This window comes from Dunckerocampus dactyliophorus, chromosome 8 (genome assembly GCF_027744805.1).
Source record: "Dunckerocampus dactyliophorus isolate RoL2022-P2 chromosome 8, RoL_Ddac_1.1, whole genome shotgun sequence".
In the NCBI taxonomy this organism is placed as follows: domain Eukaryota; kingdom Metazoa; phylum Chordata; class Actinopteri; order Syngnathiformes; family Syngnathidae; genus Dunckerocampus; species Dunckerocampus dactyliophorus.
In genome coordinates this window covers 14,321,572-14,339,974 of record NC_072826.1, presented here as the reverse complement: position 1 = coordinate 14,339,974, position 18,403 = coordinate 14,321,572, and the positions used below count along the sequence as shown (strand labels likewise).

The window sequence follows — 18,403 nt, the reverse complement described above, 5'->3', positions numbered from 1 at the left end:
CACTACTGAGTTAACAAACTAGGAGTGTTATTCATAATTCATCATCATTAGGTATTGATGGTAATTGAAGCAGACAGTTGACAAACAGGGTAACATTTTGCTGAATTCACCCTAAATTATCACTATCATGAGCGTAGCATGGCACATGCCTGGTAACATTTGCATTCGAAAATGAGGGAAATTTTTACGGAAAATAAGACAAAATCCTTATTAAAATGACAAATGTTTACGTGTGTAGCTATTGCTGGACGTTTGGACACCCCTTATTTAAAACTATGAAAATATATTTCTGGTACTAAATCTGTCCAATAATTGTAACGTGTTTTTATAGAATACTTTAATTATTATGGAAACATAAGATAGTGAAATGGTGTATTTAATTATTATTCTTTTTCAAAAACATTTTTTTTTTAATGAAAGGTAAAATACGGGAAATTTTGAGGAATCTAAATGGGCGTGCAAAATACGGGTTTCCCGAAATGGGAGGGCTGACAGGTATGGTCGTATCTATACAGTACCACCACAGCAAGTGATACCACACTTTGCAATAGCCACATTTGTCCCACCACTAATCATCATGGCATCAGTGGAAGTGTCCACCCCCCCCAGAATCATAACGGTAATGGTTTAATCCATCTCGAACATGCACACAAATTACACAGGAGCACAACACATAACACAATTCACATTTTCGCATGTCCAAAAAGGAGTAGGAAGAAGCAAAGCTTGTTTAACCCAACCCCTCTTCCGTTTCACATCAGTTGCAATACATTTGCTCAATGTGCAACCGACCTAATGATGGTAATAAATTGCTAACAGCTGATTAAATAGCTGACAGAGACACAGTTTGATCATGAGTGAGTCCAGACTTGTACTTTGTAAACATCAACTGCTTGTACTGTTTCTTGAAATCGCTCATTTTAGTGCTTTGTTCGAGTTCCGTACTTAATCCGTTCCACAGCTTGATTCCACACACACACACAAATGCTTTTTGGTGTTTTGGGAATAAAGGGTTCGTATGTTCCTTGTAAGCGGCAGTATGGACTGTCCTAATTGACCTTTGTTGGAGCACGGTTAGTGAGTGAGGTGTACTTTTATAGTTGTTTCCCCATATCTCCACACAACACGTTAGATATGGTAATACCAGAGAGCAGTACAGAGTATGGAGTGATTTTTGATCTAGAACAAATTTAGCTTTTTTCCGTATTGAGGTATTTCTTGCCACTTTATGTTGTATATTTTTAATGTGAGATTTCCAGCTCATATTAGTATTATTTATTACAACCCCGAAAAATGTATTTTCGTTTACCCTGTCAATGTCTACGCCGTCAATTTGTATTTGCGCATGTGCATCCTTTTTGCACTGACCAAATAGCATTATTTTACTTTTATTTAGGTTTAGGGATAGTCTATTATTATCGAACCATCTTTTTAGTATAGTTAATTCCTCTGTGATTTTTTTTATTATTAGCTCCTGTGTGCTCTCTCCACAGGAGAATGCGGTCATGTCGTTTCTAAATAATACCAGTTTCAAGTCCTTCGTGACTTTACAGATGTCGTTTGTGTGCAGATTGAACAGTTTTGGTCGCAGTATTGACCCCTGGGGTAAGCCGCATGATACTCTCAAGCTCGCAGATGGATATTCTCCTAGCTTCACATATTGCCTCCTGTCTGCTAAGTAGCTTTTAACAAAGTGCAAAGCTAATTCTCTGATTCCATAGCTTTCTATTTTTGTAATGAGGATACTGTAATCAATTGTATCGAAGGATTTTGTCAAATCCATAAATGATGCAGCGGCACACTTTCTGTGGTCTACTGCATTGGTAATTTCCTCAGTGATTTCGATTAGGCCATGGAGTTGAAATGTAGGTCTGTAATTCATTCTTATTAATACATTTGTCCGCTTTTCAATTATTTTTGAAAATTGTGGTCTTAAGGAAACTGGTTGGTAGTTTGTGAATTGATGTTTGTCTCCATTTTAAAAAATTGAAACTACTTTAGCCGTTTTCATTTTGTTAAGGCCCTGTCACACCTTGACGATTTAGCCAGCGTACGCCAACGTATGAAAAATTTGGCCAATACGCTGGCGTACGTTGAATAAGTTATGGGTGAGTTTTGTATAAGTTAAGAGCACGCTGAAGCACGTCGGCATACGTCGTAGTACGTCCAAGACGTCCAAAAATTTTGTGCATGCACAAAACTTTTCGACATATGTCAACGTATGATTCATACGTCCCGCATACGCGGGCAATAAGTTATGCGATCGTTGACGCCCGTTCACACACGTTATTTGTAAGTTACGCACAAGTCGTAATACGCCAACATACCTTGAGACAAAACTGTGTCTTCTTGGCAAGGGTTGGCTGAGAGGAGATGGAAGCCACTGGGGAAGCAGGTTCCGATACCATTAACGATGCCTAAGAGGCGTTAGAACCTGCGTCATCTCCATCAGAGTGGGAGGGGGAGGCTGTGGGTGGTGATGGATCCCTCCGTCACTGCCCTGATACTTCTCGGCAGCGGTCTTCGAAATTTTCTTCGGCATGATGGTGATGTTGACACTGCGATGTCTAGTGAGGTTATGATTTGAGTCATCAAGTGGCAGCCTTTTTATAGGCTACGGCACGTGATCGTCGGCCATACGCTACGCAGTTAGACTGGCGTTGGGCACAAGTTGTGAACGCCGGCAACACACTACGCATTCGTTGGTATAAGTTGTCTATAAGTTATAGAAACGTTCTATATAAGTTACTAATACGTCATGTGTACGTCGAACTCGTTATGAATACGCTATGTATATGCCCAAAATTGGAAAATCCGTCGACAGTAATTCAATTGTTCCTCTGTATAGTAACATCTTTTCTGATATGAAATAAGAGGTTTGTATCCGGAGCTATATCGTCCTCCAGTTCCAGTTGTTCATGTTATGAACTTGGCAGTACACTGGGTTCTCTACGTACGAACATCCGACTTGCAAACATTCGGAGACACGAACGCAAGCTGACTGGTCTATATTTTCATGTATTTTGTCGAAAATTGCGATATTTTGTCATTTTAATTGGTTCGAAAATGGCGCTCTACAGCGCTACCGTATCATCTACGAAGAGAAGAAAAGGAAGACCATACAAACTTCCATTGAAAGCTTCTTCAAACGTAGATCTGCCACTCCTGCACCGTCGTCACCAAGTGACTCGCCACCAATGCCTACACCTTCGTCTGCACCTTCGTCGCCAATTCCGTCCACCTCAGTAGTTTCCCCTGAACTACCTCTTTTAGAAGAGTCTACCGACGACGACGATTTTTACTTTTTTCAATAACTCCTTCGCCAAACCACTCCTCTTCAAAGGTAAATAACATTTATCATTACGTATTATATCATTTTTATTTCATTAATTATCCTCGTTTAATATTACTACTGCATCCAAACTCATATTTACATAAATACACATATACTGTATATGTATACACGTACATGTAGTACCTATATCATTGGTAATGTTACCTTTTCCCCGACTTACGAACAAATCGACTTGCGAACGGCCGTCTGGAACCAGTTGTGTTCGTAAGTTGGGGACCTAGTGTATATTGACCAGCACCATTCTCATGAGGACCGCCAAGAGTTACCATTAATGTTTTGTAAGTTTGTCCAAGTCCTTCAAACGTCCGACTATTAATACTTTTGCTTGTTCCGGAGTGTCGTTACGTTTATGAGCATCTTACCTTGTCTCAATAATTTTTTACATTCTTTGTGGTACTGCCCGTCTGGTCATCCTCCTCCTCCATGAACCAGGAAGTAGCCTGTTGCTGACTGGAACTAACAAACACTGACAGTATGGCCTTGGTGGAGGTCAGTCAATGTGAATGATGCCTTCACTGACTTGATGAAAAATGCTCTTCAAAAACCACAAGTGGACAATTCTATTTCAAATTCCAATGGCTTTATTTTATGTATAGATTTGTATATATTTATATATATATATTTATATATTATACATAGACATATGTAACAACTTGATTATCATCTTTTGTTCAGCGCTAAGTTCAAACAACATGACACTAAGAAGAGCAAGGCATTCCACATCATATCTACAAGAGCAAAGAAAACATGTCTGCGTGTGTGTGTGTGTGTGTGTGTGTGTGTGTATGTGCATACATGTCTTCCACACGGCAATGGACCTCTAGGAGGGTCTGACACTGGATGAAGACGACGATGGCGGGGAAGGAAGCCAAGGAAGCGCTGCGGTGGAACGGGACGATCGTGTTGCATAGATTGAAGCCAACGGGAAGTGGTCAAACACACAGGAAGTGAGAGACACACACACACACAGGAAGAAGGAAACGCTCAACCGGCGCTATCCAATAAGTGACGGGTTTACTAAGAAGATCTATGACGGTGCCGCTTCTTTTGTACACAAGTGATTATCATCATACTATCATTACTTGCGTCTACCATGCCGGCCTCAGCAGGATGTTCTTGTCACAAAATTAGTGGACTTCAAGTGAAATCGAGGCAATTTGTCACAGAACTTTTCCTGTTAAGCACAACAACTTAAACTTTGTCGTACAACCAAAACAAAGCTTGCCGAGCTAACGTTGGCATGCTAGCACAATGTGTTAGATCTTAAATGGAAAGATGTTGCCCTTAATAAAAAGACGTGAGCATTTCTCAGCACAGTTGCAATACTTTTCAAAAGCAGAAAAACAATATTTAAACGGAATCCGCAAAAAAATCTTTCGCTGAAGACTGGCGGCCATGTTTCTTGACTTCCTGACTAGCTAACGGCTAACTGTCTAACACAGTCACATTCATGTCACTCAAAACAACTGTCATGTGATCTTTTTAGGTTTTTATACATGTTTAGCGTTTACCCTTAGAGTACCCTCAGATCAAATATTTCAAAATATTGTTGCAAAATATCAATGAGACATATGACAGCTTGCGCTCGTGTTAGCCTAGCTTAGCACGGTGACTGCCCACAGGGAGGGAAACTGCTAGCATAAACAACTTTGTGAGTTCACAAGCGAGCTACACAAAAAGCTGACAAATACAAAGAAACTTTGTTTTTTTTCTCCTAAGCTTCTACACAGCAACTGGGGGAAAAACAACAATAAAAATAATTTGGCAAATATTTTAATGATTATTAAGAATTTTCAGTGCTCTTTCAGGCAACCATTCCTTGTATTATTTCTCCTCTCAAATGTTGATTTGTCTGCTGAGTAAAGTGAACATCTGCGGGTGAGCAATTTGACACAAATGATTGCTTTAGTGGGGAATACATTTGACTAAATCTTTACAATCTTGAATTGCAGCGCTGATGGACACGATGACGTCATCAGCTAACGTTTAGCACGTCAGCCATGACGTCACCTGACATGGCTGCCCAACATCAACCTTCTACAAAATATATCGGCGGAGGTGATTGGCGGGGTGAGGCTGAGAATGAGAGGGCGTGATGAGGATTAATGTGAGAATGGGAATGAGCCATCCATCAGACACCACACTCTGAAATGTCCTTGGAGGGATTGTTGTGGAAAACAAGTCAACATTTGGGAAGTTCCATTCCGTACTAAAACATGCAGAACACGACATTGAACACGTACACTCGACAGTTAGTTTTATCCAAATGCAGTTGCTCTTTTTTGTTTGTTTTTTTTTCCCCTTGGTTTTGGTACAGAGTGGCTTGAGGCGACACAGAACACGACGCAACCAATCGCACCAGGTTGGACATATTGCTTTAAAACCACCAAATTTTGGATATATGTCATGCATGCCACATAGATGGTTATGTCTTACAAAAATAACACCAACGCTTATTAATGTGTTTCATAATATTCACAGAAAACAAAACTTGTTTCAGTCTTTTTTGTCACCAACTCCATATGTATATCAATATATTTAAATCTAATATACTTATTTAGACACACGTACAGTGGAACCTCCAGAAGTGGTACAATCTGGGGTTTAGCCAAAATGTTAAAAAAAAAAAACAAGTTCAAATCATCACCCTTAAACCAGGAAGGTTTAACACCACAAGTGTTTTGCTTTTTCTTTGGCTTAAAAAAAAACAAACAACACCACCACCACCACTGAAGGGTACCAGTGATGTGTAATGATAACCATAGAAAAGGAATGTGACCTGTAAAGTTAAAGGTTTTATGTTGGCCACAGTTTGACACCGGAACAGATGAATTCACTCCAAGTCAACCAGCGTCACGTAACGCAACAGACTGTGTTGGACTTTGGAGGTTCCACCGTATTAGATATAAATATATGGATATCAGGTAATCATCAGTATATAAAGTGGCTGGGAGTTCTGTCAATTTCTCTGTAAGTCTCTCCAAAGTTCCCACGACAGGAAGCTGCTCTGAGAAAGGCAGGAAGTCAAATGGCGGGATCACACGCAACTTTCCTCTCCATAAAAAAACAAGAAAAAAAAAAAAACGTATGTTCCGGGAACTAAAAACCAGTCTGTGTCTGAGCCTGAATCTTGATGGTGAAGAGCATCAAGCAACATCAGACGGACGTGAGGGCAACCAGTCCAACACGACACGAGACCACCGCAACAAATGGGTGTGCTTGGTTTGGGGTGGAGGGGCTGGTCGGGGAGGGGGTCTTGGAAACCACAAACTTGTATGGAAGGAAGAAAGAAAGAAAGCATGAGAGACTTTGGCAGAACGTCTTTAAAGCTAAGATGGCTCATGATGAGCTGGCTGCCCTCCTATAAGACACTATTTACATGTACCGACTGCAGGGGGCGCACAGGAAGAGGATGTGATGTCACTTTGAAAGGTCCTCATCCATGCCACTTAGTTGGTGATGTCCCGTCACAGGCCACGCCCCCTTTCGGAGTCAAGCTGCTGTCGCCAAGGTGATGCCGTTTGGAGGTTCAGAGTTCTCTACATGTTCTGGATCAAGGTTTTGACACTCCTCCGAACCGATCCATGATTATTGATCCACTTTGTCGTTCCGGTTCTGGAAGGAGACGCTGCCTGAGGCAGGACACGGCCTTGCTCCTCCTCAGCCAATCGGAGCGCAGCGCTAAGCCACAAAGATGCGTCCGTCGACAAGCAGAGCAGGAAGTGGGAGGGAGACGGACACATTCCCGTTTCACTATCATCACTTTGTGTGTGTGTGCGCGTGTGTGTGTGAAGAGGGCGGGTTTTACGAGTGAGTTCCAATTGAAGAGAGCGTAAACAAGTCACTTGCAGGTTCGTGAGCCCTAATGTCAGGTAACCATGGCGACACACGTGGCATCGATATTTAAGAGAGCGCGAAAAAAGACGCTGGATCAATCTCATTCATGGAACGCTCGGCAACGCCTATACATCATATATTCTCCAAAATATTAAAAAGTACTGAATATAAAAATACAGAAGAATCGTAAAAAATGAGCAACACATTGAAATCGATATGAAAACCATGCAAGGAAGTTTCCCCATTCCGTTACGTAGCAAGATTGGAGGAAAGCTAAGGGAATGAAGGGAAGTGGTGGCGTGACGCTTCATGTAAACATCGTAGAGGTCCTTTGAGACTCTTTCGGCAGTGACGACGGAGGGTTTGCTCCCTGCTTTTTTTTTTTTGTTGTTTTTTTGGTTGTGTGTGGACTAAAAGGGCCAAGGGGCCGGTGATTGGTGGGGTGAAAGTTCAAAGGAAAAGCCATCTGAGAGAAGAATGGAGTAGAATATGGCTCTGAGTTACATAGAAAAAGCTGGTCAGAAGAAGCTTTCACACAAATATGGCAGGAGGCCTCCCTGACACACTTTTAGTAACAGGAAGTCATGACCGGACTAACGAGGCTGCATCCACAGCAGGACGACGTCACCGTCAGCAAACTGACTCCACATAGGTTTGACAAAGGAGGGAGAGGTAAAACAAAACAATATCTGTCTGGAACGCACAAAGATGGCCGACGCGTGTCCACAGAGCCATCAGCTTCCTGTCTGCTTGAGGTCAAAGTCAAAGAAACTTTGCTGACTCTTTGTTCTTCAGCTGATGCTGCATTACTTCAAACTAGTCCTGCAAAACTGCAGCTTGAAGGTACAAAAGTGCTTTACGCGGAACAGAGTGAAGGATATTGCTGTAAGCGGCATCCCGCACACAGATAATTAGACGGCGTCAGCGTGTGGTGTGACATAAATACTTGACAGCGTGACCTTACAGTGCCAATTGTTTTCCACACAACAGGGCGGGAGAAGTGCGTGTCCGTCCCAGCATTACAGAATACACACAGGTGGCATCCCGTCTGTTAGATCTCAGATGGGCTTTGGCAAATGACTTGGCCCCCATCATTTTATGTCAGTAAAACTGTTCAAAAACCAGAACCTTTTACATCACGCTAGCTGATGACGCCTCCTGGTGGATGTACAAGACATGCAATCAATGCTCGTAATTCTGCTCTTCTACTCCGGAAGGTGCGAGATTTCATCTTGTAAACTTCAGTCCAGCAGACAGGAAGTGAGAGGCTGTGTGAGCACGCAGACGGCCAACTGAACAGAGTCCCCAAATATTCATTCCTAAGTTATCATGCGACGCAACACCAGTGAGACAGAACATGCATCCTACGAGTGACGTGGAAAAGAAGCCCACCGTCGGCTTCAGGTGAGGGGTCAGTTAGAAGCGAGCAGGAAGCGAGGCCTCTGTGGACGCCGCCATGTTAGATATTTTAGAGTAAACATTCAGTCCTTCCACATGCAGCACAGCAGCCAAAGAAAAACCAGGACATAAAAGACACCGTAAGGGAGGAAGAACATTTTTTTTTTTTTTTTGAAAGAGTTCCACCTTACAGACTGTAGCGTCACACTCACGAGACAGTCGTAGGATCGTAAAATCAACATATCAACAATTGTTTACAGGACCAAAAAAAAAAAAAAAAAAAAAAAAAATCAACATTGAAAGGGAAAAATAGGGTTACATTTTTGCATTTGTCTTAAAAAAAAAAAAATCTTGGGGGTGGTCATGTGACCTGGCTGTGAGGGGAAGCGGAAGCGTATGTACACGACAATCATCGCTTTTTTTTTTTTGTCAAGTCCAGTGCCGTTTTTTTTTTCCTTTTTTCCAGAAGGAAGCGAGTAGAGAAAACGACATGCTCCTGCAAAACCCGCAAACGTTAAAGGCGTTTCACAAGGATTGGCTGCTAAAAAAAAAAAAAAAAAAAAAAAAAAAGAATTGATACAAAAAAAAAAGACATGAACGGACAAGGGCGGGATTTCCACTGTGGAGACTCCACCCTCTGCTGATGCATGTGTGTGATGGTGGTGGTCGGGGTCAGTCTGTGTGGGCGAGGACTTACAAGCAAAATGAGGCCGCAGTCTGTATGACAAAGACAACATGGTGTGGAGGACAAATGGAGGGTGTGATGCTGAGAGAAGAGGAGGAGGAGCTCAAATGAATAACTTGCTCATGCGTCCCCCGCCCCGGAGGAGGTGCTGGGGAGGGATTCGATCTCGTCTCCGGTCTCCTCGATGGGGGGGATGCGAGCCTCCTCCTCGGACAGGGGGACGAACTCAGGATGGGCCATGAAGCTGTGGATGGAGCTACGCGACTCTGGACTCTGCAGCCCCTCATACAGGGAGCTACGGAACGCGTTGACCACCTTAATCTGCAAGAAGGGAACAGGAAAGCCATCAGGGGGAAACACTGAGCACTTTTTAAAAACAATTTTTATAGCAAAGTCAGGCAGATGATGATAAAGGCTGATTGTATGGTAAATTGCCAAAACACAACAAAATACACACAAAATATCACAACTACAAAGGTCAACACAATAGTGGAAGTGCAACACTATACGCATGCAGTCACTAATGACAGGATGTCCTCGCCTGAAAATAAAATCCCGAGCATATGGTGGCGCTATAAACCCTAATTAGAAGTTTGTTTTAGCCAATCACAAGCCTGAAGAAAGTCATTTACCAGAAAAGGCACTATAATAAGAAGTGTCCCCATCTCATATTGATATAGGATATTGGGGAGATATCAACAAAAAAAGTATAGGATTATACCGTCCTGCATCTGAAATCTCAGATCTTGGAACGCCGATACAAGCAGTCCATTCCAGACTCCGCCCCAGCATGTCTATCCAGCAGTGACCGGTTAGAGCCCACGTAACCAAAACAACAGCGTGTGCTAATGTAACAAAGTAGCACGGAGTAGGAGTGATGTCGGCCGTGTTGCGGTATTTTTTGTTAAAGTCCGAAATAGATGTTGTAGCTGAGTGCAAAACTTGTCATGCACAAGTTTCCCGTGGTGGCTCAGAACCGGGAAAGTTTATTACGACCAACCTCATCACGCATTCCAAGCAGCATCACATGAGAAACTCCCATGGGACTGCAAAGAGTCATTAGCCATACAGTGTTCCCTCGCTACATCGTGGTTCACCTTTTGTGGACTTGCCGTTTCACAGATTTTTTTTGGAAGTGAAATTTAACATGTTTTTCAGCGTATGAACGCGCATTGTGTTCTGCGTCCTGGTGGTGTATTAGAGCGAGGAGGAAAATACGACGGCAGGTACAATATATTTTAACAAGGATACAAAAAGGCTCCAGCCGAACGACGCCAGGACAATCATTAGTAGGTTGATCATTAAAATTCAAACGCAATTTGAACTTTGCGAGTGTTTAAACAAGAGAGAAATGTGAGAAAATGTGAATGCCTGTCTGAGAAAAGTGTATAAAGTGTATGCTGAGGGGTTTTACAGCCTTACAACATATATAATAATTGTAAACACATAAAGTTGGCTACTTAGCGGATTTCACTTATTGCGGGCTATTGTGCGAGCCTATCCCCCGCAATGAGAGAACACTGTAAAAGAAAGGAGCCAGCCCCAGTCGATGGGTAATGTCGGCTTTAAGCGCTTCATCAAGCACCACAAACCTCGCTATGTTATGCCTCGCTGTCACTACATTGTGGATGCATAAATATGCATAAAGATGGAAATGGGCCCGTTTTTCCTCATACCTGCTATGGCTGATTATACCGTACATTCTGTACTACAAAATAACTAATAAAGTATGTATGATTAGTGCTGATATCAGACTGATATTGGTATCGGACGATATTCAAGGCTGCAGTATAGATCGTATTGGAAGATTTATTGGGACACCCTTAACAATTATAACAAAAAAGTGAACCTTACATGTGGACTCACACTGACTAGTCCACACTGGACTATGCCAAAATGACACAAAGTTATAGGCTGTATCATAAAATTCAGATTTTTGCCAAACATATCAGGAAAAGCCGCAAAAAACCAAACCACGTCAAAGCTGTTGAGCAAGCATCAAAGCACTAACTGTGTGTGTTTTGTTTTTTCGTTGTCTTTTTTGTGACACTTCTTCCAAAAGAAGGATGAGCGCCGACATGAGATGCTAAGAGAAAAAGCTGAGAAGAGACACCATACACGGGCTTATGTGTTAGCAAAGTGTGCGTTTTTATACTATTTACAATGTTTCACTTCTTATTAGATTGTGGGAAAATGTGACTTAAAACATTACCTGTATATTTAATACAGCATGTAAAATGGCCACAGTTTGACCCTGGAACTGATTATTTTAATTTACATTAATTTGCGATGTGAAAATTGTTAACTGTTCGACAGAGGTTCCGGTTGTAATTTATAAGATAGATAGATAGTAAGAGATACTTTATTCATCTCCAAGAGAAATGACACAAAAAAACCATAAACATAAAAAAATACTCAAGTATATGCTTATGTACTTCTCATCCTATTCCAACGGAGGAAGCATAAAGTGGTCTCTTTGCTTCAAGTTGTTTCTTTTGATCATATTTTTGGATTTATTAGCGCCAGCACACATTCTTCTCCATAATTAATAACCTTGCCATCAATTCAAAGCTCTCCGTTGCTCAACCACTGGAGACTTCCTGCTCAGATCAGCTAACATGCATCATGCATGCAGCCAACACGCACGCACGCACGCACGCACGCACGCACACACGGTTGTTAAACTACCAAAGACTTGCTGAGGCTGACAGCTTTAACCCTGTGCAGGATTAACCCGTAAAATGATCTTCCTGCCTCCAAAAAATGCAAGAAAATAACAGAAAATAGGAACGCCAAACAGGAACGATGGACCAGCTCCATGTCAGCAAGTCACATGAGGGTTAAAAAATGCAGAACACACCATGCAGCTGAGCAGCGATGTACGTCCAAACACGCTAAAAGTGCCACAACAGGGATGGGGAAAGCACGGTCATGTGATCAGGTTGTCTGCACACTTTTAAGGACACGTCACTTCAAGTGTGAAAGCGATGGATGTTACCCGGTTTGCCTTGAGGCCGGTGTGCTCCTTTATGTTCTACTAATATAAATGTAAATATGCCTCAACGCCTCATTTAAAAAGTGCTGCTTTTTATGCAGTTCTGTTAGTATTTTTGCATCTCTCTTCTTGGGCTAGCCTAAACTAAGCTAAACTACGCCATAATGAACACCTTAAATATTTCAACTGGTCATACATTAGGTCCTTAAGAGAGCTGCTTTAGCCTTAAAGCTGCTGCTTCTACTGTAAAACATGATGGAAGCTAACATGAGCTAAATGCTGCAACTCTTACCAAGTAGGGGTAAAACAACATACACTTTTGTGTGTTTGCACGCTCTACGTTCTTTACAGTAAATATTTCATATAGAATACAGAGTAGCACAGTGAAATGTCTGAAGTGTCTGACTTTCTGACTTGGACGGTGTTCCTGTTCTTTCTCTGCAGCTATGGAAATATCAAAGTGCGCATAGAGAGGTAGAGATTCCCACAAATTTTGTCCCGAGAGAAATTGCCACTCAAATGTTTGACGTGACCAAGAAAAAACTAAATCAGAGCCATTTTGTTGATCTATGTTGCTGTCCCTGATACTGTAGCTAGCTAAAACAACAAATAGCATAGACTATTTGCGTTTTTCTTTTAAAAATTGGGATGACGTGACCATCAAGCTGCACGAGTGGCATGTTAGTAGCAATGTGCACATGCAGACAACCTGTCATGGATGGAGCGAGTGCAGCCTTCATGCGATTAAAAAGAGAGAAAAAGCCTCAGCGTTAGCTGGCCTCCAGACGCCGACTCACTGCCTGCAGCGGAGGAGGAAGCGGCGGCGGCAGGGGCAACGGCGGCCCCGGCCGAGTTGGTGAGAGAGGAGGAGGAGCTAAGCCCCAGGTGGGTGGGGCTAGAGAGAGTTTTGGCGGCGGCGGCAGCGTCATTGTGCTGGCTGACGACAGACGGCTGACGGCGCAGGGCACCGGGCACGGCCGCCTGGCCCGTCTGGAAGGTATAGACCACATCCATCTGGGGGAAGGACACAGGGTTAGAAAGCGCACACCCCAGGAAGCAAGGAAGGAAGAAAGCAAGGATTAATTTTTAGTGAGGTTAGAGGAAGTAGTTAGAAAAGAAACACCACCACCACGTCCTCCAGCTGATTAATTAGCTTGTGATTAAGCAAAGTGCTTTTCTGGCTTAGAACCAGATGTGCATTAAAACGCAGCCTCCATCTTCACCTGTTTCCACTGTCTAATTGTGGAAGAAAACACCAAACTGTACAGCTCATCCTTCCAAAGTTAACCCACAGCCACAACATTAGGTACACCTGCACCCAATATTGATATCAAATGGAAGAGCTGCATGAATAACATTTTTGTACAGCAGTACAATAAGCACACTAACAAACATATTGCTAATTTAATATAACTGAAAAAGCACATCATTACATCTGTTATATTGTTTTGATCAGCATTTCTTGGTCTCTTTATTTGTGAGTTCGCAGGATTCCGCAAAAAAACACAAAAGCGATTTGAATGAAATGGTTACATTTCGGTGCAAACCTGGATAAAAATGCAGGAAGAGGACTTTTTTCTCTCATCAACATTTGAGAACTAATAAGAATCCATGATCTTTTCCACTGCGATTTGAGGACTTCATGTTCTCTTTTCGCTAGGGATATAACGGTATGCCATGTTCACTTTTCGGTACGTAGCTCGGTTTTAAAAGGTCATGGTTTGGCTCATTTTCAGTACAGTAAGGGAACAAAATGAAAAACTGCTTCACTTTTGTGTAAACAGCTTTAGTGACTTTTAAATGAAAAAAACTGCTGTTCCCAAACAGGAGACTTTAACAATGGAGAAGGGTTCTCAAGCTCTGGCATCTCCTTGGCACTATTGCTAGCGATGAGTCCAGGCCTGGCCCAGAGTAAAAAAATGTTAAGAACCATTATTCTTACGCCATCCTCTGTGTAGACAGACAATTTAACCCTTACCTGTTAACATTTGGATTTGAAAATAAGGGACAAGGGACATAGACAGGGACCGGAAGAGAGTATATTGTCTGAATGAATTAATCTTGAAGTTCCAATCCCCGCATTGTGAAAACATGTCAAGGTATGTGCGTGTCAGGATGAGAGAGTGGGGATTCCCACAAAAATGAGGCTCTCTCGCTGCTCGTATGTATTTTTGTACTTTGGATGCTACTTTGTCATGTCTGTGAAACTTTCCCTTTCAATTTTGTAACAAATTAATATGCAGAATTAAATCATAGCAATTGCAAGTAGGGTAGGGCATCGACAGTCGATGGGAATCTGGACTAACATTCCGATTCTCCCGGAATTGTACATTTTTTCAAATTCCAATTCCTACGTTCCGTGATCGACCAGCTCGGCCGGAAATAATGGCCGCATAACACCAATGAAGAAGAATCCAGTGAACCCCAACGAAGAAGCAGCAGCAGGAAGCGTTTGCGTTCGTCCATTTCAAACACGGACAGTGTGCGACGGCGCTCGAACGTTTGGATGAAATTCTGCAAAAAAATTAACGGTCGGCGCAGTGCAACATTTGCAACGCCATCATATCATGCAAAGGAGGGTGCAACACTAACATGATTAAACACCTCCGGATTCACGGTGTACATAGTGCCCTGTTTTTGATGCGCTTCGCCAAACCTCTTCCAACCAGTCAGGTAAGTAAAACAATAAATTACATCGATCTTACGCCAACAGTGAAGCAGCAAACAAATTATGCTTTATATTGTGAATACGGTGGCCAACTCAATTATCCAGGAAACGTAAGGCTGTGTACTTTTTCACAGACAGACAACGACCTGACATCAACGCTAGCTTTAGCCAGGAAGTTGACCAGACCCCGCGCTAAGTGCTACTCCATTCACCGTACTTGTTTGATATTCTGCACGCAGGTTAGTAGGAACTCAGTAACAAGGTTGAGTTACACTTTGTCTATTCTGCATCATAAGTCCAACACGTAAACAACAGGATACGTGTCAATGTTTTTTCATGAGGTTTTCAAAAACAAAAATCATTTGTGAACTGCTATATAGTGCTATGGAAAGAGACTTCAAAACATTTACTGTACGTTCAAGTTCAATGCTTTGATATTTATTCAAGTATGCTGGTTGAAAATAGCCCTGTGAAAAATTCATAGTACAGTAATTCATAAAAAATATATATAATTAAAAAAAAAATCATGGCGACATTCAGACATTTAATCCACGAGCCCTCATATAACCACGCAAACATTTATGACCCTACCTCTGAAAAAAATCGGAATCGAGAATCGTTAGGAACCAGAATTGAAACGAGGAATGGAAATTGGAATCCCTCACATTCAAATGATGCCCAACCCTAACTGCAACTGGACTAAAGTGTAACTCAAGTTCAACCCATTCGGGTGGAAGGATCCCAACATCTGGCTGAAATAAAATATATGTAGGACCAATGTTTATTTATCAGTCCTCAGGTGAAACTACCACATTTGACCACGCAAAATACACATTTCTGAACCAGAATTACTTACTTACTATAATAGTTTATGTTTTGGGCGGGAGTAGGGGGTACATGGCTTCAAGTCAAATGTCTGAAGGGCGACTGTGAAAAGTTTGGGAACCACTGCATTGTAATGGATGTCATTGGCAGGAGTACTTAATGATATGCGCTGTGAATGCATCTATCTATGTGTATTTGGCATACAGTAGAGGGATGATGATGGAAGAGACAATGTGATTAAGAGTGAGGAGATGAGGGAGAAAGAAGCACAAAGAGAGACAACAAATGTGATTAAGTTAGCATAGGACAAAGAGTGCAAGTGTGGAAGAAGGTCTGATAGAAGGCGAGGAATGAAGGATGACATGGAAGACCGCACAAAGCACTGAAAGCACTTTGAGAAAATGTGTCACTCGGAATGACTGATAAGCTGTGGACAGCGAGGTGCAGTTTGTAGCAATTATAGCTCACAGTGTAGCACGCTGGCCGTCAGGATTAAGAGGAGGACAGGAAGAGGAGCGTGGAGCGATAAGAAGCTAATTAGCTCGCAGCCTTTTTGTCGCCGGCTTCCCCCCTCCTGTCCTCCCCAGCTCCACTCCTTCCCGTGAGGACGATATTCCAGATACAAAGAAATGAGAGAAAACACCGTGGCACTGTGACAGCGCCTACTTTCCTTCCACAGGATGCCTGAAGGTAGCAAAGCCTCCATGGAGGTCTGCTGCAACACTTCCGGCTTCCAGGGCGCCATCAACCTGCTTCTGTTCTGTTCTATTTAACTTGGTACTCATTCATGAATACTTCGTTAAAGAAGAACCTGACAACAAGTCAAACATTAGCTCTAGTAACTACAGTGGAACCTCAAAGGTGGAACGAAATCGGCTTGACTGACGATTTCTTTGGAATATTTCTTTTAACATTCTTAACTGTCATACAAGTGTAAAAAAAACAAAAAAGTTACACTGTTAACCATAAACAGTCTCTTAATTCATTAATATGTTCATGTGAAATATTCTTTTATGGGAATAAGTCTTGCAAAACAGAAAAACATACATGCAGTTAATCATTTGATGTGGTCATGTGTGATTTGCTGACAGCCTGCGGGAAAGTTACATTTTTTTTTTGCGATTTAGAGCGTAATTTTCCTAAAACCTTTGGTTAATTGTGCAACCTGCGGGTATTTGACTTCTGAGGTTCCACTGTATACTAGTTAGTCAATAAAAGGGCTAAAATACCTGATCTCCCATTATACTGTGTGTGTGTGTGTGACAGCGCAGGCTGCTGCTGCTGCTGCTTCTTCTGCTGTTATTGTAGGTGTGTAGGAGGGTTAGCATTGAGGCTAATGAAGCCCATCGGGACTGAATGGGACTGGCGGTGGACATGCTAATGCTCAGTGAGTGTTAATAAATCCTGTAGGAGGAACACACACACACATACCCACACACAAAAGCACACACACACATACCCACACCTACAAGCACACACTTGTCTCCTATGCTGAGTGAAGACTGAATGAAAATGTCCACTAAGTTGTTTTGCAATGCAGTGCAGTGTGAAATGAAGTGAACATGTCTTTTAGCACCACTCACTGCATTTACACACGCACACACAGACTTGAACAGCATAAACGATGCACATGAAGACGCAGTCGCACACCAGTTTCCTGCAGCCGTGGTGGTCTTTGACTTTAAAATCTAGTGCATATGCATCAAGACTTTACCAAAAAGCTTCAGGGGACACTCAACCTTTGCATCAACTACAGTCTCAAAAACAGCTGATAAAGCAAGTCGTGTTTAAGTAGGACACGTGGCCTTCGCACCTGGGTCTGGATGCGGTTCAGACCTCTGAACCAGAGGATCTGGCCCCTCCTCAGCTCCATCTCGGCGTGGTCGATCTCGTCTGCGTCCTCAGTCAGCTCCTCTTCCGGAATCTCCTCCTTGGTGATGCCGTGACCTGCCTCCTTGAGGAACTTCAGGTGGTGGGTGGGGATGGCCGAAATCAGCTGAGGAGGGACGGAGGGTTAAAAGAAGATGACATCACTATAAGGAGACGACATCATCACTTCCATTACACCCCTTGGTTAGACTTAAAGGAAAACTATACTTTTTTAAAAATGTTGCCCATCATCCACAATCCTTATGTCAAACATCACCACACGTCTCTCTCTTTTCTGCGCGTTCTAAAGAGAGAAAAACAGCTAAAACCAGCAAGAATGTGCCAGATAACAATGCAAGTAACGGGACACGCATATTTCAACTATAAAGCCCTGAAAAAACCTCCCAAAACACCAACAATGTCCTATTTACACAACTGACCTGTATATAAACCAAACTACAATGACATTGTAATTGTAGCAGCTAACACGAAGAACTATTTTTCTTGCGTAGTGACGCAGCGCCTCACAGCACTACCCAGAGGTAGCGAGCCCACTCCAAAGCAATCCGATAGACACCATCTGACACGATCTGTACTAACTAGGAAACAAGAACAAGCATATGAACAACTACGAATAAACAACCAAATTATCTGTAAATATCAGCCTAAGTTCCATGTTTTCTTTACACAGCTAGACGGACTGCGTTGGGATATCTTGTGCTATCTGCTCCATGTATCAGAACCAATACCATGGTGACTTACTCGATGGAC

The 18,403-nt window shown here is 42.4% G+C and overlaps 1 protein-coding gene across 5 annotated transcripts in view; it reads right to left on the bottom strand.

The window, feature by feature from the left end:
- Nucleotides 1-3,925: 3,925 nt before the first annotated feature.
- LOC129187007 (plasma membrane calcium-transporting ATPase 1-like) overlaps nt 3,926-18,403 on the bottom strand; it is an 89,197-nt gene continuing 74,719 nt past the window's right edge. For 3 of the 5 annotated variants that reach the window (XM_054785847.1, XM_054785844.1, XM_054785843.1), the window contains 3 exons: nt 17,577-17,759; nt 13,068-13,284; nt 9,447-9,596 (listed from right to left, as the gene is read on the bottom strand). In XM_054785847.1, coding sequence (XP_054641822.1) covers nt 9,592-9,596; nt 13,068-13,284; nt 17,577-17,759 — 405 coding nt within the window. In that variant the 3' untranslated portion in view covers nt 9,447-9,591. Of the gene's footprint in view, nt 9,597-13,067; nt 13,285-17,576; nt 17,760-18,403 lie in introns of all 5 variants that reach the window. The other 2 variants (XM_054785848.1, XM_054785845.1) reach the window with 1 other exon arrangement.